We start from the raw sequence: 19,953 nt of genomic DNA on the forward strand, positions 1-19,953 counted from the left end.
TGTTGTCTGGATAATGATAATACTAACTTTATCGAGCTGATATAAGTTTCTAATTTGATGATTTTTATTGTAGATATAGTTCAAGAAAAATAATAATATTTTTTGAGGAACGCTCTACCTATCGCTAACCTATGGGAACTGAAAGTTAGTATTCAGAATGATTTACCAGAAGATGGCGGTGTCATTAGTGTCAACAATGTAATTGCGTCTTGTCTACCTCCAGAAGAAAGAAAATATTCTTTCTCTCTATAATATGAGTTTCCTCAGAGTTTATTTTCAGTTTTTATTCGAAAATCATTTTTGAAATGTTGGACATTATAGGTTACAATGTGAAGGAACTCATCTTCAAACGTTTCTCTAAATAAAGACCTAACAACTCATGAGTCCTTTACTAAGTGCAAACCCCAAACCGTGATATTTCTCTAAACTAAAACTATCGATAATTTTAAAATAATAACAACTTGCAAACATTTGGGTCGAATTTTCCCTAAGATCTGTATCAAACGAAAATAAATATTCCACTGAGTATTTTTACTGAGATGTAAGGAAAATAGAGTACGAATACTACTTTTTGAATACGGCGAAAAATGTTGGTGACCGTTTTATAGGTTTTCTATGAAAATTGTACCTGAGCTGAAGGAGAATGAAACATTGGTTGAAATATTCGACAAAATAATAACACCACTTATATTGAACTAACAGGCTCCTTAGATATTGAAATCTTAGAGGTGTGAATTGAAAAAAATTGATTCTAAATATAATGTAGAAATTCTTGAATTTTAAATCATTATGGTTCTGAAATGATTTTTTTTAGTAGATAGGTAGTGATGCTCTCCGATTTTGAAAACCTAACCTAACTATAGATATGACTGTAATTCTTATTGACATAATTCATATCATTTCAATAATGAATTTCATACTTGGAGATTTTTATGAAACTTATGATTATCGATCATCGCAGTACAACCTGATTCTTGTTTTGTATTTTTTTCTTAGGAAAATAATAAAACTGAATCCATCTAAGACTTACAAATGAGATATGTTTTCAATAATTCATTCTATGATTTTCAATTCTTTGTACGTATATTGCACTCAGTGAAATACAGTTATTGATAAAACCATATTTAATAGGTTCATTAACTCCAATAGAGATATTTTCAATTTATTTTCTTTTTCATTTCGAGACACTTCAGTGAAAATCTTCAGTCTATATTTGCTCCTTTCTGGATTTGTGACATCAGAACTTGCAAAAAATGCAGAAGACAACATCTCTCCAGAGTTTAATCAAATACATCATTTTGCTGGATTATTGTACTCTAATGGAAACCATGCGTGATAGAAGTGACCTAAACTGGCTTTGGCGTGCAAATTCTCGTTCTATAGTGGTGAATTAGAAATTACCTTGATTATCTAATAAATTTTCTTGGTATAATTTGTCTTGAGCTGATAATTTACGAAGAGGAGGTCGATTAATACTTTTCCCCTTTTTGCATGATGATAAGGAACGATTTGTACTTGTGTAAGAATAAATGACTTGAACATGTAAATGGAATTTATTTCCTTATCCTCATAGTACACTATAGATCATGTAAGTTTGTGTTGATTTGAATGAATGTCAAGTATTTCTTTGACAAATTAATCATTCAACTTATAATAAGTGGGTATATTTGAAATGACAATCTATTTAATTTTTATTTATACATCCAAGATTACATAATAGGACAACAGAAGTTTCGTGAAAACGATTCCCTATGCAATTGACGATTTATTCTCAAGAAATTAGATCGAATTTTTTTTCATCATGAGCCCAAGCATCGGGAGTAGATAGGTTGAGAAAGGTGGAAATGCTCTCTTGTTTCGTAGTTATCATGTCCTCGAGCTTACTAGCAAATTTGTATGACTTTATACAATGTACATTAGCTATAGTTGCGGAGAGAAACATGATTCATCTATAGCTGAACATTTTCGGGTAGTTTATAGTATTTCCGAAAGAGGATTTTTTGTAAGAAAAAATTTTGTGGATAATATTGGTATTTCTTTTCAAATGGCGCTGATGAAACTTTAAATATTATAACGGCATTGTCCTTTGTCCTACTATATAATCTTCATGCAAAGATTAAATTTTTTTCCTATTGATTAGTGGACATAATCATCTAGAGATTACAATTTCTACAGAGTAAGGAATTAATTTATTATTCTAAGATAAGACCTAAAAATTAGATAGTTTGTGTAGTATCAGTAACTGTGAGAGTATTTTTTTCTGTGCTCAAACCTGGGATTTAGGTATTTGATGACCACCACCCATTGTGCAATAGGGTTATTTTATCTTTGAAATATTTTCTAATTGAAAGAATATGTCTTGTCTTTTCCAGTGTATCTGAAATATGTGCATTAACAATTTGGAATATACAGAATTGGTATAGATCTCCGAGCAGATATGACTTTCGTTCTATTTTTTATTTTCTTGATATCAAAAAGTAAGACCAGTCTAATAAATTCTTACCCTCCGTAGACTATTGAACAATTTTTTATTCTTAATTAATAAGATGCTCCTACATACTGAAGGCTACTAGGTATCAAGGGTGTTATAAGCGATATAAAGCTCCAGATCGACAATGTACACTCGACAGTCTTTGGCTCGAGAGTTGCACTCGATCTAGGTCATAAGTCATAATGCCCTTGGAGTCCTTAATCCTCTTGGAGTAAGGATTTTACACTACGTTCAACTTTTTAGGATTCAAATTATCGTATTTGTTTCCCTTTGTGTCAAAATGCTAGTGGACGAGGAGAAAGTAAGCAGACTCAAACTAGAGCTGAGATAACTGTTGATGAAAGAATTACTTATGCTCAAGAATAAATTATTTTTGTTTAAAAAATCATTGGAAGCACAAACACGATGGAAATAATGAATGATGGCGTTTCTTCGGTCTATGTGCCAGGTTTACAATTCCCTCGAGAGATTTGATTATGAAAATATATATATTGGTATGACAGACAATTTTTAATTCCAGGAAATGTTTATGGTTATGTTTCGATGTGAAACTGGATGACCAAATTCAATTGATAAATGGTAGAAAGCACTGATAGAAGATCGATCAAAGTAGTATTTAAAATCAAATCTGACAGTGCAAAAGTCATTGATGTGTGATGTTATTCGATTTAAAAGAAATAGAGGCTAGCTAGGTTTCATGAAAAATTTGAATTTCTCCCTCAAAAATAAAATGAAACTATTTTAAAAATAATTTCGATACTTTCTATTAATCTACATTAGAATTTCTTTCAGTTCTTGTTCGTATTTTTTTCTCATTGAGCGTTTTAGTGGCCTCCAGAGAACTCTCGTTTACACCCACCCGAAATGGTAAAATGTGTCAAGGGATGAACTCACCTGTTTACAACTGAGGAACTACACACTATTGTAGCGAAGTGGTCTACATTCTCCTCGACAGCTCCTCAGTTTAGTTTCCTGTAAGCCAGTGTAATTTTGAGCAGAAAAGGTTTATTCAGTCTTGAACACAACACGGTTAGCACAAACTTACAAACACCGAAAAGCTCATAGGAGGAGTTCCATACCATTTCTGTCTTTTGAAAAAAAAAATTGAAAAAACTTCATACTCTGTGAATTGTGATTGTTTGTGCGGGCGCTATTTAGGATATTTCCCTAACAGTTAAAATGAGTGAGCAGGTTCATTATGGAAAAGAAATCGCAGTCGAATTGGTTGAAAATCAACTGTTACCATGTGCGGAAAGAGATGTAAGTAATAATTTTTGAGAAAATGGATTTCAGGATTTGAAGGGTCAGGTCCGCCGCCAGACATTTTGGTGCCCCGGCAAAATAATAATTTGCCACCCTGCTTTGCATAATTCGCCTATTCGATTTCAATAAAATTGGCAATTTTTTTATTTTTCTACAAAGATAGGTAATTTCACCAAGCAAAAAATTTTTGTGACAAGAAGTATGATGTCTGACTTTGCGCTCCTACAATTTGGCGCCCCGCCAAAATGTCCGATATGCCGTTCCTGTTCTCGATCAATTCTAGTGATCAATAGTTTTTCTTTCTTTTGATTTTCTACACTCGATCACTTTGCAACGCGAAACACGCAATTTGATCCAAGAGGAATGTGCCCAAGCGGTAGTTTTGCGAGAAGAAGGGTGGACATACACAAGAATTGCAGAAAGGTTTGGAGTTTCCCATACAAGTGTGTCCAGAATGTTGCAGCGATTCAGGGAGACAGGTATGAATGTCCGAAGACCAGGACAGGGTAGACCACGGGTAACAACTGCCATTCAAGAACGTTATTTGAGAGTTTCTTCGTTGAGACAACGGTTTGCAACCACTCGCCTCCTTCAAAATCAGCTTGAGCAAACTCATGGGGTCCAAATTAGCACTCAGACAATAAGAAATCGCCTCAGAGAATATGATTTAAGGCCTCGTGTCGCGGCAAGAGGCCCAGCTCTTACTCCAGCCCATCGAAGGGCGCCTTTGGATTTTGCGAGAGCATATCCATTGGGAAGAGGCTGATTGGGAAAGAGTGCATTGAGCATATCTTTCATGTGGACGTCAGTATACAAGGGAACGTCGATCACAATGGTAGAGGCAGAATCTAGACTCATCTGTGAAGAGAACTCTTTCCCAATCAGCCTCTTCCCAATGGATATGCTCTCTCGCAAAATCCAAACGCGCCCTTCGATGGGCTGGGGTAAGAGCTGGGCCTCTTGCCGCGACACGAGGCCTTAAATCATATTCTCTGAGGCGATTTCTTATTGTCTGATTGCTAATTTGCACCCCATGAGTTTGCTCAAGCTGATTTTGAAGGAGGCGAGCGGTTGCAAACCGTTGTCTCATCGAAGAAACTCTCAAATAACGTTCTTGAATGGCAGTTGTTACCCGTGGTCTACCCTGTCCTGGTCTTCGGACATTCATACCTGTCTCCCTGAATCGCTGCAACATTCTGGACACACTTGTATGGGAAACTCCAAACCTTTCTGCAATTCTTGTGTATGTCCACCCTTCTTCTCGCAAAACTACCGCTTGGGCACATTCCTCTTGGGTCAAATTGCGTGTTTCGCGTTGCATAGCGATCGAGTGTAGAAAATCAAACGAAAGAAAAACTATTGATCACTAGAATTGATCGAGAACAACTCTGATTTCAGAATGGAGCCAATACATTCAAAATCTGATAATCTCATCTTTTTTTATTCCTGCTGGGAAAAAACATCTGTATTGAAGAAAAACGTTGAAAGTGGATAACATATGCATGCATAGTTCTGATAAAAATAATTATCATTGAGAACACCTTCAGTTGTAGAATAAATTTGAGATTTCCATAATGTTCGTTAATTCTTTTGCGCAGTGTATTAATTAAGACTCGTGATTGTAATTATTATCCCTCTCTTTCTGTAAGAAATAATGACTACGTTATTGATATTCTAAAAATGAGTAACAAAACTGTCTCCGCATTATCTTAATATCTCAAATTGTCAAAAATTGTTCATTAGATCTCGTTGTATTCACGGAGATATTTCATTTTAAATTACAATTTTTACCTATTTCGTCTAGGATTCCTTTTGCATAACAATCTTGCAGCGTACTTTGGTATTATACCATGGGATAAAAGGATAATTTCCACGATTTTTTATAGTTTGGTGTCATTAGAATCGAAGGAGGTGTTTGCTATGGTAACATGTTAAGATTCAGCTGAACGCTGAACAGGTGTTTTAGACTGATGGAATATAGGAAACTATTCAATAGCAAATGTTTATCGAATAAATCTCGGCGAGCGATGTATTTATTATATGGGATAACGTTCTCAGGTATAATATATATTGGGATCTACCGGCCGTTAAGAATTTATATTTATAAGTTATATCAATAACGTTAGGGATCCTGAAAACCGCACTTAAATAAGCTCACTCTTAGAAGGAAATTTATGAGACGTTCAAGGCTAAATCACTTGGATGTTTTGAGCCTTTCTTTGAATAGAGAAGAAATCCTTGAAGAGAACCGTATTCAAGGAAAAGGTCCGTCCTACCCATCTTATGATAAATAAGGAAACTCAATATTATTTATATTCTTTAACGATCAACTGCACGAATAAGCCACTTTGACTAAACCACATCAGATTAGAACGGTTGAGCCGCGGCTATCAGCTGAGCGTTCAGGCTCCGCTCAGCTACGAAGTTGCTGATTGAATTGCGATTGGTAGTGATAAAGTCCGCTAAACGTGACGGTCAACGAGTCAGAGGAAGTCGTACCTTCAGCTGGTTGCAGCTGAAAGAAAGGTAGGAAACCAGGCAGGTATAAAATACATTGGAGGTGTCTTGGCGAATTAGTTAAGAAATATATTTAGTTAGGGAATATAGGCAAGTATATGTGTACCTATTCCATTCATTAGTACGTAGCGAGTTGATTGTTCCTTTGTATTTTTTAGGATATGTATTAGCGAATATTTTCTTGTTCTGTTGACATGTCCCATACATACTTATATGTCTAGAGCGAATAAATAAAGATTTATTCGTTGGCGAGCGGCGGAAGTGGAGGAAAACCCGCCTTTAATAAACTTTAAAGTTTGAGAATTTCAGGTTACAATGACTATGACATTTAGGGACTTCGGAAAAAAATTACGATAGTTTATAGAGTATAGCGAGATTATTCCTGATACATTTTCTTCGGATTTGCTGCCATTGATAGGCAAGAAAAATGTATGAGAGTTCTTAAATTGTTATAAATTTCTATTATATTGGAATTGGAATATTAATTTTCGGTTTATCTGGAATGAATCATATAAATAATGTATTAAGAAGTTTTAAAAGATGTCTGTTTTTTTAGTTTATCCTAAGTTATCCGATTTTTATGATAATCGAAAAATTTGGTAAAACGACAGATTTCTTCGAGGAAAACTAGAGGATTTTGCATCACGAAATTATATCTACTAACATGAAATTCTGGAAAAAGCTCGAGTAACTTCGTCAAGTGTCCATCGTATTGACATGATGTCTCAAATTACCAATGTGCAGATGGGCCAAATTCGACACTTTTGAATGGAAAGTCCTAATTCCTAATTCTATACTAGATAGCCGAAATCTGAAGTCGGTGTCTGAAGGCCAAAATTCTCAAATTGTTGAATGTAATATGGAGATTTTTTGTGTGTGAAATCTTCAATATCTTATCACTTAAATGAAAACAATACAGCAAAAATTGTTTCTTATTGCTCGGGAGAATACTGGTGTATCCGAAGTAAATCAGTTTTCATATAACGAGACATCCAACTTCTCAGTTTGACAGGGCAATAATAATAGCCCTACATCAAAAATCTTTGTTGAACTACCAGATTGCACAACGTTTGAATATTCCACGTCCTTCAGTAAGGCGCATAGTGAAATTTTCTCTGGAAATCGGCAGCATTGCCTGGAGACCGGTTCCTGGTCAACCCAGAGATACATCTGCAAGGGAAGACCATTCTATCGCAAATTTTTCACTAAGGAATTGAACGGTATCTGTAACAGCCCTTCGAAGTAATTTTTTGAGGACCTATAGACGGGTAGACCAGTACCATAAGGTACATTCCTCAAATTTAAGGCAAGAAGACCTTTAAGAGTACCTCGGCTATCACCTGAATATAGAACTACCCATCGGCAATGGGCAGAACATCACCAAGACTGTTTTTTCACCACAATGGCGCAACATAATTTTTTTTGGACAAGTCACAATTCGGTTTGACGGTTTACAAAGTTACAAAGTTGACTAGAAAGGGTTTTGAGAGGTCCAGGCAGACTAAAGCGACTCCATTTCGCTCAGGAAGTTGTGCCCTTCTAAGGCGGACTATTGAATTTGGATTCAGTTGTGTAATAACTATAATTAATCAAAAATAAATAATCGATAAATTTAGATTTTTTCTCATTTTTCCTATTTTGTCTCATCCTGTATAAAGCAAAGAGTAACAAACATATTTTCTACCAAATATTTTACAGTTGGAATAGAGGAATTCAATTTCCAGAACATATATTATTTATTTCATGAGAAACCTAGGGGGCCAGCCATAGCTTTTGACGATGCGTGTATATAAGACGAGTACTTGCGTTTAAGATTGAAGGCCACTGTTGAGTACGATGTGTATTTTTTCTACAGACATTTATATTTCATCGACGTCTCTATAATAATATGAAACAAGGTTCCTTTTGTTCATCGGTTCCTGATAATATTAGCTCGATTTCATCATTCTCTTGGCAGCAAATGTTAAACATTTGGGATGTATACATTCATGGTTGTTTTAAAAAGAATATTTGTCCACCCACAATTCTTAATATAAGATGTATCTAGTCTATTTCCACTATCCGAAACCACAAAACCAGTTGATATGTCCTCAGTGGCAACAAATGAATAATAGGAATCAATCTGACTTAATTTCTTTCTGAAATTATTTTTCGAATCAAGATTTCTTATAATCTTCTTATAATTGAAGTTCATTAAAGGAAGATTATTAAGTATTCAGATGACCGTTTAGATCTTCTCTGCAGTAAATTAGATATCATTCCCAGAATATCCTCACCAGTGTGAAAACGTGTACATTGAAATTGAAATTTTACAATTATCTCTGACGAATAACCTTTCAACTAAGAGACATAAAAAACTTGAAACAGAAGGAAATACAGACCGCATTGAAAATTTGGGACATATAAATGAAAAGACTTGTGAAACGACTAACTAAATAGAATTCGATTCTATTCAATATTTCCGACATTTGCTTACGGTTAATCCTTTTTTATGTCACTTGAGTCAATAAACACCCTATTATGCATGATGATGGATTGGATCTTGAAGTATATTGTATTCTGAATACAATATTAATTAAAAATTTCATGATTTCAAAACGATTATCAATATAAGAAGGTAGAAAATATTATATTAAATGTCATCGTTCTGAATTGATCCATCCTAGAGTTCCATTTTGCAATAACGAAAGCAATTAAATAAGACTAATGAAGAGAATAGCGCATATTCTGTATGGGTACCACACGAGTTAACGCAAAAAAACCTTATGGACCGAATTTCCAGGTAAGAATCGCTGCTGAATAGCAAAAAAATCGACCCATTTTTGTAGTGGTTGGTGACTGGCGATGAAAAGTGGATCACGACAACGTCAAGCGAAAACGGTCGTGGTCGAAACACTGTGAGCTGGCGCAAACGGTGGCCAAGCAAGGATTGACGTCCAGGAAGGTTCTGCTGTGTGTTTGGTGGGATTGGCAGAGAATTTTCTTCTATGAGCTGATCCCCTACGGCACAGTTGTTAACTCGGAACTGTACTGTCAACCGTCTGAAGGAAGCACTGGCACCAAGCGATTACTATCTGTTCCTATACATGGCGAACAATTTTTCTGGTAAAAATTCGCTTCAACAGAGACTGTCTCAATTCTTTGCCAATAGGGACGAGGGCTTCTGAGAGAGGCATAATGATATTACCTTCAAAATGGCAACGAGTTATCGAACAAAACGGTGAATATTTGAGATAAAACAGATAATTCTTTGGTTCTATGGTCTCGTTTTTCAAGCAAAATTAATGGATTTCTTTTACTTCACCATATATGATGACGCTCAAATGTTTTCCTAACCTATCGACTTCTCTAAGTATGCATCTCCCAGTGTACCTAACTAATTTTAATTCTCCTATAAATGTTAACCTACGGGAAATGTTTAATATTATCAGATTCATTATTAGAAAAGACTCAGTCTATTCATTTTGAACTTCATAGAAATTCCTGATTCGTTGAGTATATCAGAGTATTTGGGGTAGGTAGCCATGAGTACCCAACCATGTTGGTTGGAGATAGATACGGTTCATTTACAGATTTATCCCATAGTTGAAAGGTAATACAGCTTTTTATAATAGAAAGATAGTTCAATAAGCTCCATTGCACTATTACGATTACGTTTTCATATACATTTCCGTCAATTTACTAATGAAAATAAATAAATATCAACTAATTGGCTAGTGGAGTTACCCTCGGAGTTACCAGAGCGGTTAAATGCGAGAAGCTTTCACGAAATAACTTTTCCAAATTATTAGATGACGTGTTCTTGCATATTTCTGAACTAATTTTCACTATCAGCAGGATGAGGTTTTTTGCTCATTACAGGAAAATGGCTCAGGGAGAAACTTCCCATGTGACATAGCTTACCAGATGTTAGATCAGAGATATCCTGACTGATTTAGTATATCCCGCTTAACTCAACATGCATTATCAAAATTGACAGCATATAAATTATGAAGATAAATTGAAAATATTGTGAAAGGATATTGTTGCAGTGATTGCTTCCTGTCGACCATACCTACGATTAAGATATAAACTAAATGAATTAAAACAATTCAATTAAATATTTATAAATTAAATAAAACAGAGCGATTCACTGCGATGGCCTATTAGAGGTTTATGGAAAACTAATCATTATTTTGAGCTGAAAATTTGCATGTTGAGGTTTAAGACAATGATTTTTCTCCCAAAAAAATTTTCAGATCTCTACAATTTCCGATTGAACCGAAAACAAACTTTTACTTTCTTATTTCGAATGGCACACCTAGTATATTATTGCATCATTAGATAGCTTTTTTGATAAAAATTTCAGCTATATGCTATACCTTGGGTGAAAACTCATTGGTTCATGAGGTAATGGAATTCTTATGAAAAAAATGGTGTCGACGAGGACTCACTTTTTTCAAATATTTCTGCAGATAAAGTTTTTTTCCTGAAAACCTTTATCGTTTTCGATTCTGCAAATACGTAGTATTGTAAGACTGTTTGCAGTTTGGATCAAAAATTTACAGAGTGTGTATAGAAAGATCATGAACTTGGACAACTCAAATTCATCTAAACTCAAGATTTTCAAATTAGAAGCTATATTTTTTATGATTTCAGTCGATTCTACGTACAAAAATAGTGAAGGTCACTTGAGCAAATCCTATACCTAAAATGAATACTTCAAGAGTTATAGAGGAAGAACTTTTAATGAGGAAAAATCGCGATTTATAACTGTGTGAGGTTCTCTGTGACTCCCGGAAAACACAGAAATAAACTAAAATTCGATTTTTCCATACCTAAATTTGACATTTCAAGAATTGTAATTAATTATTCGTAATTGAAAATTGTATTGGTTTATAGATTTCTTCACAATCTCAACGAAAAATTTATTATAATTCATGAAATGTAAGATTTAGTTATCCAAACATCGAATTTTAGTTCCTTCATGTATTTTCCGGAAGTCACTAAATTTTACATGTCATCAATTATATCTTATTTTTCGTTGGGAATGTTGGGATTGTTGAGAAATCCATAAACCCATACAATTTTCAATCACAAATAATTCATTACAATTCTTGCAATGTCAAATTTAATTATTGAACCGATTCTGATCGAGTTGCCCCAGCAACTGATATGTTTCTACAATAGACTTTTCTAATAGATATTTATCTGGAAAATAATATTCATCGTCAGTCTTCACTGATTAATTTCCTAACGAATTTCGATGTTCCTTTGTCAGAAAATGGGAGAAATGATCAACAATATAAATTCATTATATTCGTGTTCATTATCGTTTAATCTGAAGAAACTATCTCTAAAACTCCTCATCTCCAAGTTAAAAAGCAATAAAAGGCAACACTATTTTGCACGAGAGGAGATTCTGCACATGCCATGCTGTTAGATCATGCGAAGAATACAATGTGAAATATGAAGATTTTATTGTAGACTATTATGCTGGTTCAACATCCATTTATTCATACATATCTAGTATGGTTTTGCGTGCTTTTTCAACTCACAATTTGAGTGCAAGCATACTCAAATTGAGAGGTCAAAGTTAATGAAGAGTAAAAAAGAGAATGGATCCGAAAGATTTCACAAAGAAGATTTAGCCTCTCGGTTTTTATATAAGGTTTCTTGAACGTTTAATTTTTAGATATATGACTAACTGAAGATTCCATATCTACAATTTGCAACACGAAAGTAGTGGATTCAACTTCAATAAGATACCTACGATATTTGAATATCGTGTTTCTATAATTTGTAACTCCAAAGTAGCTACTAAAGTAGTTTTCCGTTTTTATGGATTTAAGTTTCAGCATTATATATATTCTCTATAGAACTATGTGGGCTGAGTAGGTACATACAGGGTGATTCACCGGAATGGCCTATTAGACGTTTATAGAAAACTAATCATAATTTTGAGCTGAAAACTCGCATGTTGGTGTTTGAGACAATGATCTTTCTCCCTAAAATATTTTCAGATCTCTACAACTTCCGGTTATACCGGAAACAGAATACTACTTCCTTATTTCAAATGGCACACCCAGTATATTATCGCATCATTAGATAGCTTTTTTAACGACAATTTCGGCAATATGCCATACCTTGCGTAAAACTCAACGGTTCATGAGTTAATGTGATTCTCATGAAAAAATTGTGGCAAGGAGGACACACATTCTTTGAATTTTTCGGCAGAAAAAGCTTTTTTCGAGGAAAATTTTTCTCTAAGATTCTGCAAATACGTAGTATTATAAGTCTGTTTGCCGTTTGGACTAAAAATGTACAGGGTGTTCAAAAGAAGATCTTGAACTTGGACATCTCAAATTCATCAAAACTCAAGATTTTCAAATTAGAACAATTTTTTTATTATTTGATTCGATTCTACGTACAAAATAGTGGGGATTACTTAAGTAAACCCTATACCTAAAATGAATACTTTAAAAATTATCGAGGAAGAACCTTAAATGAGGAAAAACCGCAATGGCTCACTATGTGAAGTAGTCTGTGACATCCGGAAAAATCAGAAAGAAACTAAAAATATTGCCGAAATTGTCATCAAATGCAATAATATACTGGGTGTGGCATTCAAAATAAGGAAGTAGTAGTATGTTTCCGGTATAACCAGAAGTTTTAGAAATCTGAAAATATTTTAGGGAGAAAGATCATTGTCTCAAACCTCAATAATCAAATTTTCAGCACAAAATTATAATTAGTTTTCCATAAACGTCTAATTCCAGTGAATCACCCTGTATATTTTTTGAATGATTTTTGGATGAATATTATGCCATCAGTATCAGCAGATATTCGAAAACAGTGAAGGATACATGACGGGATGAACCGATGGGGTGGTTTTCAAAAAGTCATAAAATTTGGTAGATACAATATTGTTTTTATGAAGTTCTCCAAAAATATGAATATTCAACATTTGTGGAGAAAGCATGGATGACCTTACTACTATCTCACTAATTGTTTATGCTAACCCTTCCCATTTTTCACATCACAAAAAAAGAAACAAATAATTACCTAGTTCATACTGAATCATAGTTATAACCGATAGGGGGTGTTACAAACTGAGATATGGAATATTTTGTAAAGATCAACAATTCAACTCATTTAGTTGAATCCCTATTGATGATATTAGCAAAAGAAATGGATTAGTTATTTCTCTAAGAAAAAAAGCATGATGATTTAAGCACTGTGAATGATTAGAAAGAAGGTGATACTACCTTCGAGGTGCAAAAGCAACATTCGAATTCGCTAGGCATTTCTTCAATTTTCTCTGTCTTCTTTATGGAATCTGATAATTTGCTGTCAGCCTATAATACAGACAACAAATGCATAGCTCAGGCTCTTCATAGTTGACAAAACATAAATATACATTGACATTTGAAGAAACATGAATAATGAGTATTCGAGGAATGCTTCCTTTCGAATTATATACAAGTGGATAAATATTTCCAATATAAATGAATAGGAAGAGAAACGCACATACAATTGTTTTTGTTATCAGAAGGGATTTTTATTGAAAGAATAGTATTTCTAAAAAATAATAAATGGATAGTCAGTAAAGAAGAACATAATTTTTGTATTTTTTTGATGTTACTAATATTCAACTATCTTTTCTGAGAAAGTCCATTTGAATATAATGAAAACCTTGTCATTTAGTGAATTCATTTAATTATTTGGTAAGTGATACAGTACTCATTTCAATAGATGCTTTTCAAATTCAACTTCTTCTATATGTTCTGCATAATATTTTCACTTTGATTAAAATATTTTGATATGAATAAGCTAAAATGTACTATTCTTGTCTTAAACATTTTTGACTGGGTATCAATCTACACGGTGAGTCAAAAATGTGTACCGAGTTTCCTGGGGATGATAGTATATTGAAAATAAGTATATTTTGATGAATAAACTTATTGCCTAAAATACATATTAGGGGAGATACATCCTACCACAGTTGATGAAATTAAAAAATTCTCCTCATAACTTCTATACGGTGAATGCCACCAGATTGAAATTTTGTGCTTAAATGTATGTTGTTGAAATACATTTTTTTAATACAATTCTACATTTCTGATTTTGTTCTAAAGAGTCATTTTAGAAGGTGAGTCATCATATTTTTGGGACAACTTCTCTCGTTATATTCGTTTTGGTTAAGAAATAAAAGCATTTGATGTAGCGAAAAAATGAAAAAGGTACACTTATCCAGATACAAAAAAATTAACCATTCTCGAGATATTTGAGTTTTTGTAGTCAAATGATGTCCGTAGATCAGAAATGTAGAAGTGTAATAACAAATGTATTTTAATAACATATATACCAACATATATTAATGCACGAAATTTCAAATCTGGTGACATTCACCGTTCATGCTATGCGGAAAATTTTTTCAAAATTTTATTAACTTTGGAAGAATATATCTCCCTCAATATTTTGGGCCATAAGTTTATTGATCAAACTAAACCTACTTATTTTTATATGTACTATCACTCTTTGTATACATTTTCTTCCGATGTGGGATGGACAATTGAATTTACAAATGAAAGGAAATTGTCCATCGTATGAATATCTGAATAAGAAATGAGTACAATAAAATTTCCTATGTAAAAAAGTGAATATACTCGAAAATGACATAGCATTCATACGACATTGTAGAAGTGCTTCCAAAAATTGTTTATGTTTAATGAACTTGGACCAAAACTTTGCGTCGTATTTTGATTGATGTTACCATTTCGAACTCTTGAAGATGATCGACAGAGATTTAGGAAGTGAACACGTGATGCAGAATCAACAAGCAGTTCATGATCACAAGTTAAATTTAGATTTTATGACTGAAATTCGGTGTATTATTTATAGGGATATATCAATAGACAGCAGGAAATTAAATCCCAAATTATTTCAACGCGAAATTTTGAATTACTTCAATTAATGACTTCAATAAATTTGTCATCAATGGCGAATCGATAGTTTATTTATTTTTGATTAATAGTTGCCAGTATTTGAAGAAAAGTGGTAATCATCGCGGTTTGGGATTATTAATCGAATTGAATATTTTCAAATTTGTAATTATCGTGGTCAAGAGTGCTATGGAGAAATCAGAGTAGATTTTCTATCATTACAAATAGCGCTTAGCTTGTACCATTTGGTAATTTTTCCATTTTTCCAAAATGGAATTTTCCGACGTACAAAAGACATTTATGATCGAATCTTACTTCAAAAATGGACAGAAGATTGAAGGCGACTGGAATTATTCTATAGATGCATGTCTAACGGAATTCAGGATTGAGTACCTAGATGATCCCATTGATTATAAATGTTTCCAAAGCACTGTTTCAAGGGTGCGTTAGTGTTTTATGTACGTGAAACCAGAAGCGTGGAATGAAAGAGTGGAAGTGGTCGACAAACAAAATGGACATCAGACTTTATTGATACGGTCGAAGATATCATGGAAGAAGCTTTGAGAAGAACAGTTTCATCCCAACTCTCTAGTGATTCTGTTGGTACATGTCACAAGATATTGAAACATGACATCAATTTATCTCCATACCGATCAACCTGCTACCAAAAGGTTCAAGAGGTTGATGATCCTCGTAGGATGGATTTTTGTCAGAGGTTCCTGAATGAATTCAGTAATAACCTCACGAACATTTTTTTTTTATGACAAAACCTGGTTTCACATTTCCGGGTATGTCAATTCAAAAAAATTGAGAATGTGGAGAAGTGAAAAACTAGTTTTGTTTTTTTATGAGACACACCTTCATTCTCAAAAAGTTGGAGTTCGGAGCGCTATGAGTCGGAAGCGAATTATTGGACTAATTTTCTTCAATGAAACATTAACAGCTGACGGCTATAGGGAAGAAATTCTTGTACCATTTATTGGTGAACTGAATTTTGAGTAATGGAATGGAAGATACTTTGAACAAAATGGTGCAAGAGCCCACATGGCTATAGAAGCTTTGGCCTACTTAGCGCTACTTGTAATCACAGAAATTCAACTCTAATTTTTCCACTCTTGACCACGAATTTAAATGAACGCACTTTATAATAATGCAACTTCTAACATTTATCATTTGATCAAAACTGTATTGAATCTTCTCAGAAAACTAGTGAGTGCTATGTCGAATTTTATTAAATTTTGATGTTTTATGTATGTATACTTTTTGCAAAGATCCATAAATTCCCAAAAGTTCGGAGTCTGTTCCACTTTAGAATGCTACTCCGTCAAAAATATTGGAAAATCAATTATACTCACTGTATAAATACCCTGGAATATAAAAATGCAAGACCAAGAAGGCTTTGAAGTTTTTCGACCAATCTTGGCAGTAATGTTTAACTAGTTGGGCATTATACTGATGACAAATAGAATAAAAGGATGTAGGGTTCTAGCACTTCATCCACATATCGATGGACATATATTGCCTTGAGTATATACGAACTGAGACCTGTTTCTATAAACAATATCTCTCCATTCAAAAACCTCTTCAGTGTGGTGTACATGCTGCTCTACAGAAAAATGCACCTTATGGCATCATTTAAGATCAACAGGTAGCCCCGGTCGAAAACACGCATTATAAAGTTTGTTAATTATTGATTGATAACTACATAATCATTAAGAATTCTCATTTCGTTTTAAGTACTAGGCACTCTATATTTAGTAATTTTTCACATTAATATATGAAATATTAAAATGTTATATTAAATGTTATTCAGATATTTTCCTCAAAGGTGTACCTACATTACTTTTTTTACTAGGTTCTTCATTGCAGATTCATTTTGATTCTGAGCGGAAATGGCTTGATCGATTCTTCCAATTTTTGGAAAAATCCTTCATATGACAGTTTAGAAGGAACTAACAGATTTTTTTCACCGAAAAATTTATAGTTTTGTCTTATATCACTTCGAAAATTGAATAGTCTTTCAATCGTATCTCCATTATTTCGAAGATGAATTCCAAAAATTTTTCATTATCATGGAACCACCATGATACAATTGTAATTTATCGCTTTTTCATTCGATAATATTTCCATTCATAGATATTATGAATTTTTAAAATGAAATACATAACAACGTGTAATTTATTGAAAAAACTTTAAAAAGTAAAAATTTCTAGAATGTTGGAATTCGTCATTGAAATAATTGAGATACGATCGATTTATCTCTCAAATTTCAAGGTAATATTATACAAAAACTTTTTTTTGTAGAAAAAATCGAAGAATTTATTCTGAACTGTAATGCTAAGGTTTCTTCCAAAAATTAAAAGAATGGATCATGCCATATCCGCACAGTACCAAAATGAATCTTCACTGAAAAACCTAGTGTAGTGTAGTGTGTAGTATAAATTACATTAGCCTTGAAATTTAATACAAATGTTGTCCTTTAACATTCTGTACCTTCACAGGCAGGTTAGTTTCATTGAATAAATTGATATTGAAATAAAAATGAATATTAAATGTATTGTAATAGTTGATAAGACATAGAAATTATCGATAATTATGTATTCATCAATAATAATTACATTCATCTGTCTTGGCTATTCACTGCCTCGCCTACGATGCTAGATCTTCTCTGGACCATAATTTACAACACACATATAGAGAATTGGTTACGGTCAAGGCAAATAGCAATTTTTCTGAATTAAAAACCACCTGCACATAATCTAATAATGCGACCTCTAGGCATAATCATCGCATCAAAACAAAGAACATTAAAACAAGAAATAGAAAACAAATGAAAAACAATACCGAAATCAAATTGATCTTTAAAAAAATATACCAGATAATTTTGATTGTAACAACAGGTAAAACGTCACTACATACAAGTGGATTATTTTGAATGCAGCTTCGATCAATTACAACTCGTAACTAGTTAAACCTTCCTGCCAACTTTGGTCAAAGAATTACAATGACTTCTTGGTGTTGCATTTTTTATGAATATTTTATGAATAATTAATTAATTATGAATTTTTTATTTTCATCAATATTTTTCCCTCTTTTATTTTTGTTATACCGATAAACTGGAATATATTGTTAGATTGATGATAGTCCATCATTTGACTCCGTTAATATGGAATGCGATAAGGCAATGGTTCCTGACAAAACAAGTAAAGGATAAAACATTACATTGAAGACACAACTTACATAGATCTCTCAGAGGAAAACAGATTAAGAAGCTGAATTATATATCTAAAACTTACCCCAGGTGAAATGTAACCTTTTGGTGTTTGCACCAAGAATTGAGTTTCATCCTGGGCCAACGGAGCCATGGGTTGTTGAAGCTCAAGCTCATTGGCGGGTGGAGTATCGAAAAGCCTCCTCTGAGATGAGGGCGAGATGGGTACGGGCATCCCCTCATTTATTGGAAGACATGGAGTTAAGGTGGAAGAATTTCTTCGGCGATTCCGGTTAGGAAAGTGATCGAAGTTTCTGAAGCAGCCGGCGCCCGTCTGGGCGGGATTCCGCCCTCCGCCCATGCTCTCTCCTTCTGTGCTATTTCCGTCTGTGTGCGACATATTGTGCCCTAGTAATATAGAGGTCCATCAAGTTCATCTCTTTCGGACTTGGTTTTGTTACGAGCAAAGCATGACAAACCGATGATAGGCAGCTTCATGCGAAATATCGTGCTATTTTCTTTACTGAAAACGTAAAAGCAAGCATGCCATCTTTATTCCTAATTTGCATTACGAGAAACTGCGATTATCTTCTCTTTTACCGAGGAGTGCGTGTGTTTCACCTGCAGAAGAAGAGATCGTGTCACGCAGGCGTACTGCTCAGTTGGTGGTAGAAGCAGGGTATCATTGGCAAAGGGAAGAATAAAAATAAATCTAGCTATTAAACTCAACATTATATCATTTTCTCATAACTTAATCGCCTTTTTTCTTGACATCTTCGTAGTTTACTTTGACTTCCATCCTAATGATGCCCCAGATATATTTATGCACCATATTAGTGAGGTTATAACCATTTCAATGGTGCAAATTCGATATTCAAATTGTTAAACCTCGTAGTCTCAAGGCGGCCATCAACTGGCTTACATGCTTGTCATTCTTACTCGATGCTCGACAGTGTATAGATAAAAATCAACACACATTCGAAACAAGCAAGAATTACGGACTGACCTGAAGTCTTGAACGACAAACATGCAGCAATAAGTTTGAATTAATTTTGAATTATCTATGCCTGTGGCAAACAAAATCAAAAGATTATATGAGAGAACAAAGAAAAATAGTGCATATAAGATTATGTTGAAAAACTAGAAGAATTGAAGAACCAAATATTGGTGTACAACTTTGCTCCCGCCGTTTTGCGTTTTTTGGTAGTCGAAATAAATACATCGTAGATGTCATACAATTAGCTTTGGTATTTGTGAATATAACGCCATCGAAATATTAGTAAGCTTACGAGCCAAATTCTCGTCATTTGCGGGAGGTTTTAATTTTCTGCTTTGATATGAAGAAATCTACGGCTGAGGCTCATCGAATGCTCTCAAATGCCGTGTGAAAATATTGAAAACGAACATGGTTTTTTGAATCAAAGAGAAGTCTAGTGAATCTATGTGTTGAATTCAAACGAGAAAGTGAAATTTTACGAAAGAACTAATTGCACCAAGATTTAAATTGAACTGTATTCGGTAGCTTTTTCCTCAGAAGATGGAACACG

The 19,953-nt window shown here is 33.7% G+C and overlaps 1 protein-coding gene across 5 annotated transcripts in view; it reads right to left on the reverse strand.

The window, feature by feature from the left end:
* LOC123671920 overlaps positions 1-19,953 on the reverse strand; it is a 197,521-nt gene that overhangs the window by 17,005 nt on the left and 160,563 nt on the right. For 4 of the 5 annotated variants that reach the window (XM_045605809.1, XM_045605811.1, XM_045605814.1 and 1 more), the window contains 2 exons: positions 18,492-18,814; positions 13,519-13,608 (listed from right to left, as the gene is read on the reverse strand). In XM_045605809.1, coding sequence (XP_045461765.1) covers positions 13,519-13,608; positions 18,492-18,814 — 413 coding nt within the window. The remainder of the gene's footprint in view (positions 1-13,518; positions 13,609-18,491; positions 18,815-19,953) is intronic. The other variant, XM_045605813.1, reaches the window with a different exon arrangement.

This window comes from Harmonia axyridis, chromosome 2, assembly GCF_914767665.1.
Source record: "Harmonia axyridis chromosome 2, icHarAxyr1.1, whole genome shotgun sequence".
In the NCBI taxonomy this organism is placed as follows: Eukaryota; Metazoa; Arthropoda; class Insecta; order Coleoptera; family Coccinellidae; genus Harmonia; species Harmonia axyridis.